We start from the raw sequence: 18,876 nt of genomic DNA, 5'->3' as shown, positions 1-18,876 counted from the left end.
AGGTGCATCCTCAGGCACCAGTTCTCACCACGGAGGAAGACACAGGACAGAGTGATGGGAGGGGATTCAGAAAGGAATACCACGGGACGCACCTTCCGTGGGCAGGTCCCATAATTTTATGGTGTGCCCTCTCCTGTCTGCCCAGAGTCATAAGGGTTAATGGCGTCTGGCCCGTCTGGATAATAGCCAGAGGTAACTTATGCGAAGATCTAGCGCTGCTGTAGCTTTGATCCTGTCACTGTGGCCTCAGTGTGTGGAAGTGTAGAGGTGAGGGAAGGTGAGAGTAGTAAATGGCTCTCTTCCAGTCCCTGACTGCCGGGCACCTCTGCTCTGAGCCTTGTTTTGTGGACTCCGTCTCTGAAACAGAAGTGTAGTTCTGGTTGGTCCTTCTTCCAGAAGCCGTGAGTGAGTGAAGCCCTTTCTTCTTTGCCATCTCCCTCACCTGGACCTCAGCAGCTATCCCTTGGCAAGCAGTCTTTCTCAATACCCGGGGTTATGGGGCAGGGAGAGGCATTCTTAGCCTGCCGGTGAGCCTGGGCTCCAGAGGGCTCTTCACAGGGTGGCTATAGGCAGTTGTGAGTCCTAGGGTAGCAGAGGATAAGGGGGCTAGGAAGGGAGGAGCTTAGCAGGATGTGGCCTGGGGCTCTTTAGTGTCCACTTCACAGGGTGGCTATAGGCAGTTGTGAGTCCTAGGGTAGCAGAGGATAAGGGGGCTAGGAAGGGAGGAGCTTAACAGTGATGTGGCCTGGGGCTCTTTACGTGTCCACTCCCCACCCAGTACAACCCCCCTGCCGGCATTTGCTTTCTAACTGGCCTTAGTGAATATTTTTTCTCTCCTTCATCCTTTCAGAGTTGGGATGGTATTACCTTAGGATGCCTTTCTAGATATACTTTTAAAAACAGTATTTAGCCGGGCGGTGGTGGCGCACGCCTTTAATCCCAGCACTCGGGAGGCAGAGGCAGGCGGATCTCTGTGAGTTCGAGACCAACCTTGTCTTCAAGAGCTAGTTCCAGGATAGGCTCCAAAACCACAGAGAAACCCTGTCTCGAAAAACCAAAAAAAATAAAATAAATAAATAAAAACAGTATTTAAAGTCAGCCGGGCGGTGGTGGCACACACCTTTAATCCCAGCACTTGGGAGGCAGAGGCAGGCGGATCTCTGTGAGTTCAAGACCAGCCTGGTCTTCAAGAGCTAGTTCCAGGACACGCTCCAAAGCCACAGAGAAACCCTGTCTCAAACAAACAAACAAACAAACAAACAAACAAAAACAGTATTTAAAGTCATCGAAAAATATGGAACGCTTCACAGATTGGCTCGTCCTTCTGGCTCAGGGGCATGCTAATCTTCTCTGTAGGGTTAGGAGGCCTTTCACACCCAACCTGTGTCAGATGCAGATCATGGGTCACCAGGAGCCTGGGCTAAACACAATTAGTTCATTCTCTTCCTCTATCCCCAGGGTAGGATTTCCCCTCCTTCCAGGATGAGGTTCGTGAGTACCTGTTAGCTGACAGGAAATGGTAGATGGAGCAGCCACACCCAATGGAGAGAGTACTATGCCCAAGGCAACATAAAAGCTGCTCCTTTACCTAAGTGGAACTGACCCAGAAATGAATACACAACACAAACCATGGCACCCTTCCAGTGTTCTGTAGTCAACATGTCTAAAGATAGCCATGCAGATAAAAACTGAAACACCCTCCACACAGCACCCAGACAGGGGCTCTGTGAATGTGGTCCTGCCTCCGGGGATTGTGAGACATTTCTGGGTACTGGGGGGAGGCTTCACAAGCTTGTTTAGATGGCCTTACCTAAGCCATTTGGAGGTGGGAATGGCATTAATTGGTTCTCTGCTGCCACCATGTGGCCATGATGGTGACCCCCCCCAGGACAATGCACCACTTGGGGGTGATTTGTTTATCAGCCGTGGAATCTACATGAGAACCCCTTTGCTACTCTTCATCCGAGGGTTCTGTAGGAACTTCAAGCAAGGTATGGGACCCTGCAGTGTTAAGTATAAGCACTCTTAAGACAAACTCACTGGGTTTGGCCTATTGCTGGCTTAGGACTTATTTAACTACTCTGAGATCTTACTTCAAAAAGAATGCTAGCCACTTTGCCCTCCATAGGCTCAGGTCTCTCTGAACATTGCTTCCTTCTCCAACCCAGAAATCTCTTTAGTGAAAGTAGGGGTTTCTCTCTAACTGCAGCAACCATATCAGACTGCAGCTCTAAGAGACTCTCCCCACTGTGGCTTTATCTGGCCTTGTAGATTCTGCCAGTTTCACCGCAGAGCAGTTCTGTCTGGTTCTTCTCTTTGCAGATGCTGGTGCCTCTATTAGGAAACCTCCTTTATTTGCCCGTCATCTAATCCTTGACCTCCAAATAGGCAAACCCCACACTCCTAGGAACCTACTGTCCTGGTACCATGCTTATGTGACCCCCTTTTCCTGTGCCTGAGCAGAAGGGATATTGAACCAGAGAGAAGCTGAATATCTACAGGTTTAGAGTAGCTACCAGAAGCACTTAGGGGCTAACTGCTGATCAACTAGGGATGTCTGTCTTCAAGTCACCCTGATTCCAAAGTGTTGATCTGACATCACTGATCAGGAGCAAGTTGAAGAAAAGCACAAAACAGGCAGGAAAGAGACCTGGGGGATATGTGCAGTGTGTACACTGAGCCTGCTTCCAAGGGTCTTAGGGGTCTGGGAAGGTGGCCAGTTGCCATGTTAAGTCTAACACGATCTCGGATGAAACAGTAACAAAATTATGCTGCCAATTAAGTACAGCTGTCATAGTGTCTCCTCAATGTGGTTCGTGCTAATTCATACATGTTCTCTGGTGTGGATTTAGTGGCAAAAGTAATCGTGGCCCTATTTCCAGAGACTGCTTGAAGGTGGTTCTGACAGCCTGAGGACATTATCAGGCTATTCTCTTTAGTCAGCCTTTTGCTCCTCTGAGTAATGAGATGGTTGGGTTGTAGCAGAACCAGGAGAGTTCCCCTCCCACCAGGAGCAAGTTGGAGGCCTCTTGTACTATGCCCTGGGTTGTCCCAGGGTCTTACGGTAGAGCAGTCCTTTACTGCTGAGCCTAAGTGTGGAAAGTGTCCACAGGATCTCATGTAGGACAGGCTGAGGAAGAGGGTGACTGAGGACAGCCCAGCATATCAAGTGACCTAAGACAGATTTCCTTCCAAAGGCCCTACAGATCAAGTGGGCTTCCTCTGGCTCATTCTTGGGGAGCTGTTCTGATGAAGTGGCTGGAGGAAATACAGGAACTAAGAGACAGCCCTTTATGGGTAGACCTAAGCATTCTCCCCAGAGGCCTATGGCTACAGATGACCGGGTTGCCTTGCCAAAGGCTCCTACCCAGAATCTGGCCCGCGTCATCTGCCCTTGTCTTTCTCGGTTCAGCCTGTGCTTAACTACAGCAGCCCATGAACCAGAGTGCTGATGACGGAACTATCCTTGGAAGCATGGTCCGACTGAGGGCAGGCTGGCACTAGAGAAGACTGAGTATGGGTAAAGATGAGAGCGGACAAGGGGAAGACAGTAGGGTACTTGTGAGGCCCTTACCTATGACAGGATTTCATGGAACCAAAACAGCCCCAACTGGAATCTGACTCCATATGAGGGGCCTAATGCTGGCAAAAGTTGGAGGAGAGGGGCTCAAATGAACATGTGCCCCCATATAAGGAATGTGCTGGGCCAGGAAGAAGGATTTTGTATCTATATGTTAGAATGGATGGGTAAAAGAACCAGTGCCAGAGCTGGGTGCGGCGGCACACACCTTTATTCCCAGCACTCAGGAGTTTGAGGACAGCTTGGCCCACATAGTGAGCTCCTGACAGTTAAGGCTACATAGAGAGTACCGCGTAGAGTCTCAGAACCAACCAAACAAGCAAACAAAGAACCAGTGGCAAAGCGTGACAAGTGTCTTTCTCAAAGCACTTTAATGCACCAACCCACAGTCCCTGCCTGCTGGCTGGGCAGGAGAAGCCAGCCTCACCGGGAGGCTCTCACGGCTTCCCACGCCCAGTGTGCCTTCCCACTTCCATCAGTAGGTGAGGGGTGTGAGGATGAAGAGCCGGTCTTCCTCTTTACGGATCCAGCGCATCAGCTTATGGATGGCACTGACAGCTGATGCCTTGGTCCCCAGTGGACTGTAGCACATGTAGAGCTCAAAGGCACCTGTCACCTGGAGGAGGGGGCAAAGGGTCATCACCTAGAAAAGGCACGCTTCTTGTGGCATCTACCCAGTATCTGTTCATCTAGGGCCACCTTACCCAGGCTAGGAGGTTCTCATTGGGGCCTGTATAGTAGATGGTCTTGAGTGGGCGAGAGGCATTGTGAGCGCGGCTGTGCAGGTACTGGTAGAGGCCCAGCAGTCGCTCCTGCTCCTCTTCACTGGTGTATGGGGCCTCGATCTCAGGACTGCAGATGGAGAAGTCAGTTCACAAAGGAATGCCTTTCACTGTCTTCTCAGAACTAGAAACACCTCTTTCTGGACAGGGAGGTTTTACTGCCTGTTCTCCCCAGGTGCTCCCCATGACAGGATATAATCTTCTGATTACAGAAGACCACCCAGGACAGACTGGACCCTGCCCCCCTGCCAGGTTCATAGTAACCCTTTGGTACCCTTCCTTGGAGAGGCTGTTTCTGAGTTTAGGTACCTAAAGGAATAGAAAGCCTAGAGCAGAGAAGGTTTCCTGGGAAACTTTTGAGTCAAAAGTGGGGATTGGGAGAGGACATATCTGCCCAGCTCCTTTAGTGTGGAGGAGTGCGTGGGAAAAGGGTTCTGCATCCTGGCCTAGACCAAAATGACCCCAAAGGCAGAGTTACTTCAGGGCAAAGGACCGAGAAAACCTCTGTTCCAGCTTCTTTCCCAAGTTGTTCCAGGCCTCACATGTTGAAGTAGAGAGGTGTATGCCCACCGAGTGATGCCCGAGGCAAACAGCCCCAGCATACCGGTACACTCTCAAAGGAGTGGTCCGTTTCAGGGCTGCATCTTAGGACCAACCAGCCTCCCCCCATCTCTGCATCCTTGTTTCCCTGAAGCAGTGCCTCTTCTCACCTGGTGAAGAGTCCTGAGCTCTTTGACTTATAGAGGAAGTGACGAAGGTCAGGGATGCCCACTTGGGCAACGCTGTAGTAAGGTGTGCGCAGCGCCTCCCGCAGGGCCAAGTGGGCTCCCCGCTTTCGAAGGCGTTCCTGGAAGCGGCGGCGGCAGTCAGAGACTGCAAAGAAGTCTTCACGGTCAGTGGAGACCAGCAGCAGGCAGAGGTCGGTATCAGGTTCTAGGTAAGAGATGTGCGCGTGGAAGAAGCCGGCCGCATTGAACTTTGGCAGGCACACGGGGGTCCATGCCTCGCCCTCACGGAAGGATGAGGAGGAACTAATGAGGTTGAAAAGCAGGTGCAGGTCGATGGGATGCAGGAATTGGTCCTTGCGGCGCACTAGCGCCACCAGCTGGTTGCGGGCCAGCAGAATAGAAAAGACCAGGCTGCGAGCACGTGCCTGCTGCAGGCTGGCACTCACCGTGTCCCGCACTGCCGCTGCCAAGGGCAGGCAACGCGCTGCGCCCATCAGGAAACTCGGGTCTCGAGCCATTAGCTGCAGCAGGTTATCGGTGATTCGCTCCGAGCCTGAGAGTAGGCGCCGCAGGTCGTAGTTCTGCTTCTGCTGGAAGATGTGGCTCAGCTGCGCGCCAGTTAGAAGGCTCAGGATCTGGTAGTAGATGTACAGTAGCTCCTGTGCCAGCTCCTGGGCCGACTGCCGCGTGCGGGCCACCGCCACCAGTACCAGAGGGCTCCGGCGTACGAATACTACCTTGTAGCCATCTGAGGGTGTGGGCAGGGGGTCAGCTTCAGCCCTCCTCCCAGAAGCCCTCCCGGACAGGCTTTCCCAGTGGGCTTCACTTTCCAGGGCTTCCTTGCTGGGAGCTCTGAATTCAGTAGGGGCTTATTGATTGTAGGTAGTCAGTCACCTCTCTTCCCTGACACCTGCTTCCAAACCTGACCCTCAGACACACAAGCTCTTCAGGAAAACATATTCTTTGTTTGCTTTTTGAGACAGCGTCTCAAGTAGCCTACCTAGGTTGATCCGGGACTGGCTAATGCGGCAGAGGTTGATACTTCTGCCTCCACTTTCCAAGTGCTAGAATTTATAGGCAGATATATATCACCAGGCCCAGCTTAGGGAAACACATTTTATGCTAAATGCTAACTCAATTGGCAAGGGATCTAAGCTAGATCTTTTTTCAAAAAATTTATTCATAATTTTTGTCACTACCCCAAAGAACTGCCTTTAGTTCTCACGACAGCCCTGCCACCTCAGGAGGCTGATACTGTTATCCTAGTTCAGTAAGAGCCCGAAGCTCAGAGAGATGGAAGGACTTTACTCTCAGGCAAATAGCATGACCCAGCTTTCTAGGGGTGTGTGTGTGCGTGTGTAAAACCTGGTATGAATAAACCCTGCCACTGGAGCCTTCCCCGCAACCCTCTTCAGGTGGCTCACCTGCATGGATGGAGCGAATGGCATTCTTGTCTGCCTCCAGGAAGGACACCAGAGCAACCATGACACCCATGGTGCTGGAAAGTGCTTCCTCAGACCCATAGCGAGAATACACAGGCTTCCCTGCCTCACTCAGTACAAACACATGCTTCTGGTGGAGGCGCCATGCCTCCGTAGCGTCCTCCTCATCCCCTTCAGTTGTGCCCTCTTGAGAAGGCTCTGTGGCTGGTCGTCCGGCTGCTCCCTGGGGCTCCTGCCAGTCTTCTGAGCTTCCTGGTAGCATTTCCTCCTGCAGGTCACGGGCCACCCCTGTCAGTTGGGTACTCAGCTCACTGAAGTCCTGGCTGATCTGGCGCATGTCTGTAGGCAGTGGCGGGGGACTTCCAGCATACTCTTTGGGGCTGTCCCCAGAAGCTTCCCTGTCTTCTGACTCTGTCAGGTCTTCATAGGAACGTGCATGGACAAACATGGCGCCCTCCTGCCCCGCACCTGCAGACCAAAAGAACTGGTACTTAGAGGTGTAGCTGCTGGCAGATACGCAGCACTCACCAAGGAGATGTCTAGAGGGTTGCTGCCACCCTACCACTGTCTCTCATGCATTATGCTCATCTACAGCCTAAAGGGCCTGGGTCTCCAGGCAGCATAGAAACTGATATCTACCTTCCCCTCACTAACACTGAACAGCTCACCGCCTTGCCCATTTCAAACACACTGGCCTTTATCCATCTGCGCTTTGGACCCCCTCCACACACACACATACATACATACACACACACCCACTCAAGAGCTCTGCACCTGCTGTGCACCTGGAGGGCATCCCCGTCTCCCCATGTGGGTGAATACCTGTCACAATTCCACTCTCAGGTAAGATGTAGTTACTTCCAACCCCAGACACTATCATTTTCTCTCTCTGATTTCCTTTGGAACACTATCCAGTTATTGGTCACTACAGTGGTATCCCTTAAGAATACAAATTTAGTTATTAACCCTCTCCATCCATGAGGGAGGGCCCTGACCACTAGCCTGTGGCTTCTCCAGGACAGGAGCCACGTTGGGCTTCTCTTACAGATTTTTGGGGTGCTGGAATCTAAGGACTGAGGCATGCTAGGCAAGTACTTGACTAATGAGGTGAAGCCCTAACCCCTACTTAGTTTTCTTCTTTTGGAGATACGGTCTTACTACACAGCCCCGGCTAGCCTGGTATTCATTATGTAGCCCCAGGCTGGCTGGCCATGATCTCACACTAATCCTGCCTACACCCACAGCTGCTGGGATTACAGGTGGACACCACCATGTCGAGCTCTTTTTTTCCTTGTGAAACTCAGTTTGAAAATGTTTAAAAATATTTCTTTATTATGCATACAATATTTTGTCTGTGTGTATGCCTGCAGGCCAGAAGAGGGCACCAGACCCCATTACAGATGGTTGTGAGCCACCATGTGGTTGCTGGGAATTGAACTCAGGACCTTTGGAAGAGCAGGCAATGCTCTCAACCTCTGAGCCATCTCTCCAGCCCTCAGTTTGAATTTTTTTTTTTTTTTTTTGGTTTTTCGAGACAGGGTTTCTCTGTGGTTTTGGAGCCTGTCCTGGAACTAGCTCTTGTAGACCAGGCTGGTCTCGAACTCACAGAGATCCGCCTGCCTCTGCCTCCCAAGTGCTGGGATTAAAGGCGTGCGCCACCACCGCCCGGCTCAGTTTGAATTTTTATTAAAAGATATTTTAGCCTGGCAATGGTGGCACACACCTTTAATCCCAGCATTCAGGCAGAGGCAGGCGGACCTCTGTGTTTGAGGCCAGCCTGGTCTAAAGAAAAGAAAAAGAAACAGAAAAACGATGTTTTAAATAGAGACTTTTTCCTTATTTTTCTCATAAGGGACAAGTCCTCACAGTTGTCTAGTGCAAATGGCAAGAAAGGTAAGATGAAAACAGCCCTGCTCCCTGCAGGATTACCAGCATGCAACAAATACCCAGTGAATGAGCAATTGCACAAGTGAGTTCACAAGAGTGCTGTGAGCCCTACCTCCCCCTGGAGGCGTGGCTGCGGACTGCATGCTCTACCCATACCTGGCTCGGTTCCCTGGGTCAGTCCTGGCGTGGGGCTCTCAGCTCTCTCCACACTTTGACCATCAGAAGGAGCCAATGTGCCATCAGGGCATTCACTGCTTCTTTTCCTCTGCATGTCAGCAGCCATCTTTGGGGCTGTCCTATGAGGTGAAAACAAACAAACAAATGCATCACGGAGGGAAAGAAGTAAAGTGCTGGTAGACGCTGGTGTAATCAATAGTGCTAAGCTTCTTACCAGGACCCCCTAAGTCAAATCCCTGGGAAACGACTTCTGGGTATTCTCTCACAAAAAGTTAAGTTTTAGCCAGGTGGTAGTGGCTCATGCTTTTAATCCTAGCACTTGGGAGGTAGAGGCAGGTGGATCTCTGTGAGTTCAAGGCCAGCCTCGGCTACAAAGTGAGTTCCAGGGCAGGGCAGCCAGGATTGTCTTGAAAAACAAATAAATAAAAAAAAATATGAAGTTTTAAGGTTTTTTTTTCTGGATGTGAAAATGAATGTACCTCTAATCCCAGGACTCAGGAGGCAGAGTCAGGAGAATTGCCCAGAGTACCAGGCTGGCTGCAGCAACATAGTAAAGCCTTGTTTTAAAAACTAAAACCTGTTTCTCTCCCTCTCCATCCCATCTTCTCTCTCCTTTTCTGGAAATTGAACCCAGGGCCTTGTACATAGTGGGTAGACATTTTACCACTGAACTGTACCCAGCCATCATGTTCTTCTTCTGATTACAAAAGACACATTCATCACAGAAAGCATGGAATCACAGGAAAGTGTGGGGAAACCTCACTCATTCTCCCCATCGTTCAATCTTAGACACGCTGACAGTGTTAGCTGCTATTATTATTTGCTCTTTTACTTTCTGTTTGTTTTTAAGGGTTTCACTGTGCAGCCTTGGCTGTCCTGGAACTCACTCCGTAGATCAGGCTGGCCTCAAACTCAGAGATCCACGTGTCTTTGCTTCCTGGGTGCTGGGATTAAAGGCGTGCACCACGACATTAGTTTAAAAACATGCATTTTAACCTACATTTAAAATTACTTATTTAGAGTCAGGTGTGGTGGTGCATACCCTTAATCCCAACACTCAGGAGCCAAAGGTAGGTGGATCTCTGTGAGTTTGAGGTCAGCCTGGTCTACAGAGTGAATTCCAGAACAGCCAGAGCAGTTACACAGAGAAACTCTGTCTCAGAAAACTAAAAACAACAAACAAACAAAAAAATATTTAGAAGCTAGAGAGATGGTTCAGTAGTTAAGAACACTCATTTTTGCAGAGGATCTGGGTTTCATTCCCAGCACAAATAAGATACACAAAGGAAGAGGACCAGAAGGAAGTAACACTGTCAGGACAACCACCAGTATTTGTACAATAGCAGTTCCAGTACTTGGAAGGTTGAAGCAGAAGGATTGTTCAAAGTTTTGGGTCAGCCTGAAATACATAGTGAAACCCTGTATCAAAAAACTTCAAGTACAGTTAGAATGCTACAAAGTGTATGTGGGTTAATTTATCTAATTCAGAGTATATTAACTTATATGAGCTAAGAACTGAGGCTGAGAGTTTGTCTGGTGTTACTACAGGAGGGGAGAACTTGATATAGGAATTGAAACACTTCTGTAATGCTGCTTTCACTCCATGTTCTACCACAAATTTCCCCATGAAAAACTGAATTTACCATGGACGGGCTGCATGCCTTTGATTGCAGCACCAGGACCACAAAGGCAGGTGGATCTCTATGAGTTTGAGGTCAGCTTGAACTACAGAGACAAGGTCCAGGCCAGCCAGAGTTACAAAAAGAGACACTGTCTTAAAATTTAAAAAAAAAAAAGGGTTGGATGCGGTATTGCACATCTTTATCCCAGCACCTGGGAGACAGAGGCAGGAGGATCTCTCTGGCCAGTCTGGTCTATGACGTAGTGAGTTCCAGGATTTCCAGAGCTACATAGAGGGTCCCTGTCTGGAAAAAAAAAAAAATTGAATTGATCAACAGGATTTTTTTGTTTGTATTTTTTGTTGTTGTTGTTTTTGTTTTTTGAGGCAGGGTTTCTCTGTGTAGCCCTGGCTGTCCTGGAACTCACTTTGTAGATTTGGGGTTGCAGGTTATTTGTGAGGCTTATTATATGTATGCTGGATTTCAACTCCATTCTTCATGGTTTTGAGAAAACACTCAACCACTGAGCTATCCCTCCAGCTCCTGTCTGGAAATAATTCTGAGTAGCTTCCTTCCAAGCCGTGACCCATTCTACCAGCATCAGAACACGGCCTTCCACATGCTGTGGCATGGGAAACTGTAGCCAGGAGATTTGTATAAGCTCTTAATACTTCAGAGTCAAAGCTGACTAGGATTAGTGTCAAAGCTGAGGGGGCTGGGAAATGCAGAGAGTTCCAGATAACTGCTAAGCAGTAAGGTTTCTGCCACAGCATCTCCAGATCTATTCTCTCTGGAATCTGTTACATCCAGATATTATTCTACCAATGACTCTCCAAATCAACTCCTGACACATCCTCATTCTCCCTCCCCCTCTTCCATCCCTTAGCCTATCTTTTTTATTTTTTTGGACCACGTCTCACTTTATGGCTAAGGCTGCTCTGCTTTCCTGAGGTTCACTAAGTAATAATGTCTCTTCTCCCAAGTCCTGGCATATCTTGGCTTACTTTTCTTTCCTAAAGCACTTTCCACTCTTGGTTTCTAGTATACCACTCTCTTTCCTTAGTTCCCTTTCTGGTGGTTTTGCTGCAACCTCCATTTCACTCCAGCTTGATCTGGAAAGCCCCATCCCGTCTCTCTCCAAACCCTGCCCTCTCACACTATGTCCAATAAAGGGAAGGCACCAAAAAGCCTATTCTGCATTCCTGGCGGCCTCAGCAGTTCCTCCCCTGAAGGTGCCAGCAGCCCACGTACCTGCCTAAAGTGGTCAGCTTTTGACCATACTTGGGCATAAACCCAGCTGTGGTGGACACGTCATCACCCCTCAACTACAGTCTATATAACCTCCCTGCTTCAGTTCAGATGCACGACTTCTCTGGCCTCAATCTCTGGGACTGGAGAACTCACCTGAGAGTTGCTTTGCTTAAATAAATCTGTTATTTTACTTTTTCAATTCGGCTTGATCTGGCTTATCGCATTGCCTTGGTGGAGAAACCTATTATTCATGAACAGAAAACTTATTATTTCATGGACTACTCATCTGAGCCTTTTTACAGTTCTAATTGAAGGGGCCCAGAGTTCAGTCATTGCTTCTCTTCTGTCTTCATTCACTGCCTCTGTGATCTCTTTTTGGTCTCATAGTTTTAAATTACTTCTACACGTTAATGGGTATGACTTTTGTTTCTAGCCCCAATCTTTCTTTCTTTTATTTACTGGCATACACACACATAACTTTGCTATCTTAAGCTTATGCATCCAAAACCAAGATCTCAATTTATCCTCTCTTTAAAGGATGTTCCTTAGCTGGGCGGTGGTGGTGCACAGCCTGGTCTATAAGAGATAGTTCCAAAAGCTACAGAGAAACCCTGTCTTGAAAAACCAAAAAAAAAAAAAAAAAAGGATGTTCCTTGCTAGGTGTGGTGGCACACACCCAAAATCCTAGCACTTGAGAAGGTACAAAGCAAGCAAGTTCTGTCTTATCTAAGTGAGACCTTGTCTCAAAATAAACAAACAAACAAAAACCAAAAAACGCCCAAAAGACGAAAAGATGGAAGGGTGGTTGGAAGTTGGCTCAACAGTTAAAAATATTTACTGCTGTTCTAGAAGACCCAAGTTTGGTTCCCAGGCCTACAACTGCTTATAACCTCCACTCCAAGCAGATGTCCTCTTCTGGCCTCCACAGGGCGTGCACACAAGTGGCAAACATTTACAGAGATATGAGGGATGGCTCAGTCCATGAAGTGCTTGCCTTGCAAACAAGAAGACATGAATCCCATGCCCAGAACCAATGTGAAGATGCTGGGTGTAGGGCCACTTGTGATCCCAGTGCTGTGGAGGCAGACACAAGAGGATACATAGTGAGTTTAGTCTCCATGAGGCCCTGTCTTTTAACACAAAACTGAGCATTGTGGCTCAGGGCCTATAATCCCAAAACTTCATAGGTTGCTGAAAGATTGGGGCTAGTCTGGGCTACAGAGTGAGACCTTATCTCAAAGACAGACAAACAGCAGGGGATGAGGCTGTTGCTTAGTTCAATCTTCATCTCTGCATAAAAAAAAAGCTCTGCATAGTGACATTCACTTCTAATCCTAGCGCTTGAGAAGTAGAGGCAGCAGCTTGGGATACCTATCTTAAAAAATTAAATAAGGGGCAGGGAAAACATAAAATAAAATATAATGTAGGCAGAGACTGTTGTTGTGGTACATGTCTGTAATCCCAGCACTTCAAAGGGTTGAGAAAAGAGTGTCACCATCAGTCATGAGTTTGTGGGCATCCAGAACTACAGAGTGAATCCAAGGCCAGTCTAGCTACAGTGTCTCAATAAAACCCAAATTAGACGGATCTCTGTGAGTTCGAGACCAGCCTGGTCTACAAGAGCTAGTTCCAGGACAGGCTCCAAAACCACAGAGAAACCCTGTCTCGAAAAACCAAAAAAAAAAAAACAACAACAACAACAAAAAAAAAACCCAAATTAGAGCTTAGGGATATAACCTCGTTGATAGAGTGCCTGCCTATAATGCATAAAGCTCTGGGTTTGAGTCCTGCACTATATAAAACCATGTATGGGACTGGGGAGAGAGCCCAGTTGCTAAAGCACTTGCCAGTTAAGCTTAAGAACCAGAGTTGAATCCTTTGTAAAAAAAAAAAAAAAAAAAGCTGGGCAAGATGGGCGGTGGGGCACATGCCTTTAACTCAGCACTTGGGAGGCAGAAACAGGCGGATGTCTGAGTTCGAGGCCAGCCTGGTCTACAGAGTACAGGAGGATAGCCAAGGCTACCCAGAGAAACCTTGTCTCAAAAAAACCAAAAAGAGAGAGGGATTTTTTTCTGTTTTTGCAGAGGACTGCAATTCATTTCCTGGGATCCACGTTGGGTGGCTCACAACAACCAGCTCCTAGGAGACCCAATGCTCTCTTTTGGCCTCAGGCGCCCATACACACATATGTATACACACTCATATACATGAATAAAAGCTAAATCTTTAAATAAACAGGTGTAGTGACACACCTGTAATTTCAACTCTTGGGAGGTGGAGGCAAGAGGATCACAAGTTAATTTCCTTAACTATACGAGTTTGAAGTCAACCTGGGATATATGTCTCAAAAACATAGTAAGTGGGGTCTGAGAGATGGCTCAGCAGTTTAGATCAGAGCAGATACTTCTCTTGGAGAAGACTTGGGCTTGATTGCCAGCATCCGGGTTAGGCAGTAGACAACTGCTTGTAACTCCAGCTCCAGTGGCTCCAATGCCCTCTTCTGGCCTTTTAAGGTACTACACTCACATGCACAACTCCCCTCCTTCACATAAACATACAATTAAATAAAATTAAAATATTAAAAATGAGTAAATAATAGTGGGAGAAAGACAGCAAGACAAAAATGGTTCTTTTCATAGAATAACTTATGAATGTTAAGTGATAAATGCTTGTAGCTAATAGTTTATAATTTCTTTCTCTTTTTTTTTTAAGATAGGGTTTCTCTGTGCAGTCCCTGGCTTTGAACCCAGAGACCCACCAACTTCTGCCTCCTGAGCACTGGGAATAAAGGTGTGCGCCACCACACTGGGCTCAATAGGAGACCATTTCTTATCAATTCTGTGATTATCTGATCGGTCCAAGCCACCATCATCTCTCCTAGCAAATTATTGTCACAACCTCCTTACCAGTCCTGATGTGTCTGTCCCACCACTTCTGCCCTGGCATTCAAGGTGAGCCTCTGGAAACAGGTCGGTAGCGTCGTTCCTCTGCTCACAGGTCTGCAACACCTTCGCCTCACTTAGCAAGAAAATCAGCTTCCTCCTGAAGGCACACAGGCCCTTCCCCCTTATTTCTCCAAGCTTATTTTCTGCCCTTTCTTCCCACCCCTTTGCTACATCAGCTCAGCTTATCCTGAACACCTCTTCACGTAACCTTTGCCCCTTACTCTATCCTCACCCGGCTTCCTTTATAGCCCTTTCTAGGCTAGTCCATGACTCACTCCCTCACTTCAGCTTGTTGCTGAAGCACCTTACCAGAGAGGCCTTTCCCGCAATAAACCTCTTCACTCTAATTTTTTTTCTAGATTGAAGGCCACCCTCCATGTGGCCTGCTACACATGAGACATATGCAGGGGAATTAAACCAACATCTAATGAATAAATATCTGTGACAAACACCAGCTTCACAGGTACCTGGGATCAGGCAAGAGAATCTTTGTTTATAGAGACAGCTTGTCTTTGAAAGTAATTAAGTCTTCAGGAAAAACAGCTCTGTAGTTAAAGGGAATGGTTTTACTGGTCTCAGTTTTCTCACTTATAAAATGGTATGGAATGGAAGCCGGACAGTGGTGGCACATGCCTTTAATCCCAGCACTTGGAAGGCAGAGGTAGGCAGATCTCTGTGAGTTCAAGGCCAGTCTGGTCTACAGAGCAAGTTCCAGGACAGCCAGAGCTATTGTTACACCGAGCAATCCTGCCTGAAATAATTAATTAATTAAAGCAAGCAAGCTATGGAATGGAGATATCCTTCAAACAGCTGCCTCTGATTTATGGGGTGGTAAGACTAAATGAGATAATGCACGTGATCTGGCTATATAGAGTGGGCATACCATATACTCAGTTGCTGTTATTAGCACATTGTGGTCATTCTTAGCATTCAGACTGCCAGATCCGGTGGTCTCTGTCCTGCAAATGAATTTGGGAATTTGCTCAGTAAGCCAGGACCTGATGGATGACCTTAGGAAGCCAGGTGAACTCCAGTTTGAAGGCTCCCCCACAACCCCCACCCCAATGTCAGGTCAAAGAGTCATCCATGCACCTCAGCCTCAGAGTACCAAGCAAACTGGCTGATCTCTGACTCTTCCAAGTTTACCTCCTGGGTTTGCATAATTCCCCTCTTTGTGGTCTTGTACTTCTGGTTTAAAGATCCAAACAGCCGGGCAGTGGTGGCGCACGCCTTTAATCCCAGCACTCGGGAGGCAGAGGCAGGTGGATCTCTGTGAGTTCAAGACCAGCCTGGTCTACAAGAGCTAGTTCCAGGACAGGCTCGAAAACCATAGAGAAACCCTGTCTCGAAAAACAACAACAAAAAAAAACAACAACAACAACAACAAAAATCCAAACAGTTCACTCTGTCAGTATGCCTTTTGTGCTTCCAGTAAGGAGCCCAGTGTTTCTGAGTGCACTCAGCCTGGTACCTGCCTGGGGAAGGGATCAGGGTCAGCTGTCTAGAGCTTTTCTCACAACAGTTCCTCTGCCGTGTGAGATCACACAGCATCTTTATCCTCTCCGAGGTCAGGCCTGGTGAAGCAAACAGCTTTCTGGACGCCCACCCTCTCAGGCAGGAAGGTCGAGTGCATCAGGTCAAGCCCACCTCTCACCTCCACTGGAACTTTAACTTTTGCAGCTGACGCTCCTGGAAAACTGGGCCTGAAGCAGTTAGGCATGAAGCTCCAGAAATCTCCACAGGAACACTTTTTAGACAGCTCCTCTAAACGTCCGCAGGGCAAGCAACTTTTCCTAGAAGCTCCCAGTAGAGCCTGTGAGTGACGCCACCGACTGAACTGGTGTTATCCCTCCCTCAGAGGGCTCCTGAGAGGGGAGGGTCTTGCAAAAGCCCCTTCTTACTGGCTCCTAACCACCTTGTTTCTCCTCCCCGTTCTGACAGGGCTACGCCTTTGGCCTTGACCGTTTGGTCTACCCGGGAGGGTGAAGCAGCAGACGGAAAGGGCCTGTTGAGGCTGTGCTGTGGGTGTTTGGGCAGGACGCCTACTTTACACTGAGCCTAGCCTGATCCTGGTCACCTCTGGAGGCCACTCCCCTTCCTGACAAAGGCTGCTCACATTTCCCAAGCAAACTTCCCTAGTGTAAGGGCAGCCTCGTTATCTGAGAAAGGACACCCTTGAGAACGAAGTCGCAAGACTGCGACCCTTCCATGAGCTGCCTTGCTTGCTCACTCCACCTCTCTGTCGCTGTTTAAGAGACCTCTAAGGGCCAAATACGTCCGAATTGGGGGTTGGTGTCTTACCCAGCTACTGCTGCCTATGGGACATTGCCCTCCCGGCCAAAAAATGAGTTCTCCCTTCATCATTCATATTGCCCAGTAGGGGCCAGCTGGCTGAAGGACCCCAAAGAGACGCAGTACTCCTATCGGTGCAGTAGATGGCCGGGACCCCCCAGTTTTCAAGCCCCTCCCTCTAAAGATGACAGCTTGCCCGCCTCTCGCCGCCCCCAGGCCACGTGGGTTGGCAGTCGAACTCACCTGTTTCTTGGGGGAACACAGGACCTACGGAGGGTGCCACTCACTGCCCTCTGCCAGACCCCTGGGGGGATATGAGTGTCCAGCCGTGCCTGGCCTGAGAGTGCAACTTCGTGGGGCTACCGCCCCTGGAGGATACAGACATGGCCACGGCCGATGAACCGACCTCTCCTGCTCACCCTTAACCGGTCACCGGCGCAGGAAGACAGCTTTAACCGGCCTGTGGTGGCGGAGGCCCGGTCCCAGCCGCTCGGCCAGTCCCAGCCCGCCCCTCAGTGCATTGTGGGAAATGTAGTCCGTAGCTCTCCGCAGCCTAAGCACCGCGGGAGCGGTTCCGGGCTCTGGAGCCCGGCAGAGCCAGAGGCGGGGTCTGACCCAGGTCCCGGGTTGCCTCACCTGGCACCGCCTTCTTCCGTGTCTTAGAGGCCGGCCCCCCACTCCTCCTCCAAAGTGCCCTAGAGGTTTGCTTCAAGGGACGATAAAGGACGTCGGTGTCTCCCCACTGATCATAGGAGGAAAATGTGATTTTAGGAAATTGGATAAATGTTAGTGAACCCAGTCACACTGATGGATGTAGACATATCGAAAAGGCGCACGAATTGTTGCTTTAAAAAACTGTTGCTTACCCAGGTCTCAGTATATTAGTATAAGAATCTAGAAGGCGCAGTTCTCAACGCTTCGCATAGACTGACCTGGGGTGCTTTTAAAAAGCATTAATGCCCGGACATCATCCCTAGAGATTTTTACTTAATTGGATGAATGTGGGGAACGAAGCATCGGATTTATATTTTAAAGCTCCCAGGTGTTTTTTTTTTTTTTTTTTTTTTTGGTTTTTCGAGACAGGGTTTCTCTGTGGCTTTGGAGCCTGTCCTGGAACTAGCTCTTGTAGACCTAGTCTCGAGGCTGGTCTCGAACTCACAGAGATCCGCCTGCCTCTGCCTCCCAAGTGCTGGGATTAAAGGCGTGCGCCACCACCGCCCGGCCCAGGTGATTTCTATGGGTAAGGAACCACTGCTTGTAATTTTCTAGGCACAAAGTAACAAAACAAGAAAACAAGTTTTCCCAGCAGTCCTTACTTTTGTTTGGAGAACAGTTTAAAGAAGCAAAATCAGGGCATGGCAATAGTATATTTCATATTTTCTCACTTCAGTTTGCTCACTTCTTTAGCTTCATGGTTAACTATCCCAATAGTTCTGGGTGAAGAACAGAAGTCAGAAACCTCTGACCCTTCCTTGCTGTTGGACAAGCACCCTCAGGTTGTCGGTCCCCTGAGTCTCAGTCGGTCACATCAGGAAGTTGGGGAGATCAGTGTCCCTGGGTGGTTTTTTTTTTTTTCGTGCCAGAGCCTGTCTCCACGATACCGGCATATGTATGACTGACGTGATCTTTTACTGGAGACAGCTTTGCACAGGGTGATTAGAACCTGGCAAGTTCCCATGTGAGAGTTCATTCCCTTAGATTGGAGTGGAACTTCTCCAACTCTCCACAGGTCTTTCAGGATTTTCCCTCTTCCTGAGCCCAGGGTTCCAGGTTCCCTACCTTGAGTCAAATAAAATTTATACAGTTTTGTTCTATATACTTAATTTCATATTACTTCATTGCAGAAGTGTTTCGAGATATTTGATTACACTATGTAAAGATGTGCCACTGTGATTGGTTTAATAAAAAGTTAAATGGCCAGTAGCTAGGCAGGGAGGATAGGCAGAACTTCCAGGTGGAGAGAGAGAAAGAAGGAGGAACCCAGGCTCAGAGAGAGATGCCAGAGGAAACAGAAGGTACAAGATGGAAGAGAGCTGGGCAGTGGTGGCGCAGACCTTTAATCCCAGCACTCAGGAGGCAGAGGCAGGCGAATCTCTGTGAGTTCGAGACCAGCCTGGTCTACAGAGCTAGTTCCAGGACAGGCTCCAAAACCACAGAGAAACCCTGTCTCGAA

The 18,876-nt window shown here is 48.6% G+C and overlaps 1 protein-coding gene and 1 pseudogene across 1 annotated transcript; both read right to left on the bottom strand.

The window, feature by feature from the left end:
* Positions 1 to 1,288: 1,288 nt before the first annotated feature.
* On the bottom strand, positions 1,289 to 1,386 carry LOC130873995 (U6 spliceosomal RNA; annotated as a pseudogene).
* A 2,552-nt stretch (positions 1,387 to 3,938) lies between these two features.
* On the bottom strand, positions 3,939 to 17,213 carry Mon1a (MON1 homolog A, secretory trafficking associated). Its single transcript, XM_057769067.1, has 6 exons — positions 16,947 to 17,213; positions 8,576 to 8,715; positions 6,515 to 7,000; positions 5,073 to 5,838; positions 4,285 to 4,432; positions 3,939 to 4,196 (listed from the first exon to the last, which is right to left on the bottom strand). The coding sequence occupies exons 2-6, from the start codon at positions 8,700 to 8,702 to the stop codon at positions 4,056 to 4,058; spliced, it is 1,668 nt and encodes a 555-aa protein (XP_057625050.1). The 5' UTR covers positions 8,703 to 8,715; positions 16,947 to 17,213; the 3' UTR covers positions 3,939 to 4,055.
* Between the last annotated feature and the right edge of the window lie 1,663 nt (positions 17,214 to 18,876).

Source organism: Chionomys nivalis, chromosome 4 (assembly GCF_950005125.1).
Source record: "Chionomys nivalis chromosome 4, mChiNiv1.1, whole genome shotgun sequence".
In the NCBI taxonomy this organism is placed as follows: domain Eukaryota; kingdom Metazoa; phylum Chordata; class Mammalia; order Rodentia; family Cricetidae; genus Chionomys; species Chionomys nivalis.
Note: the sequence above shows the minus strand (reverse complement) of the source record. Positions and strands in the feature narration are given on the sequence as shown.

Coding starts and splice junctions, on each gene's coding strand:
- Mon1a (XM_057769067.1), bottom strand. CDS start 8,702: ATGGCTGCTGACATGCAGAGGAAAAGAAGCAGTGAATGCCCTGATGGC. Junction 7,001..8,575: donor GACCCAGGGAACCGAGCCAG/GTATGGGTAGAG, acceptor TTTGGTCTGCAG/GTGCGGGGCAGGAGGGCGCC. Junction 4,197..4,284: donor ATGAGAACCTCCTAGCCTGG/GTAAGGTGGCCC, acceptor CCCCTCCTCCAG/GTGACAGGTGCCTTTGAGCT.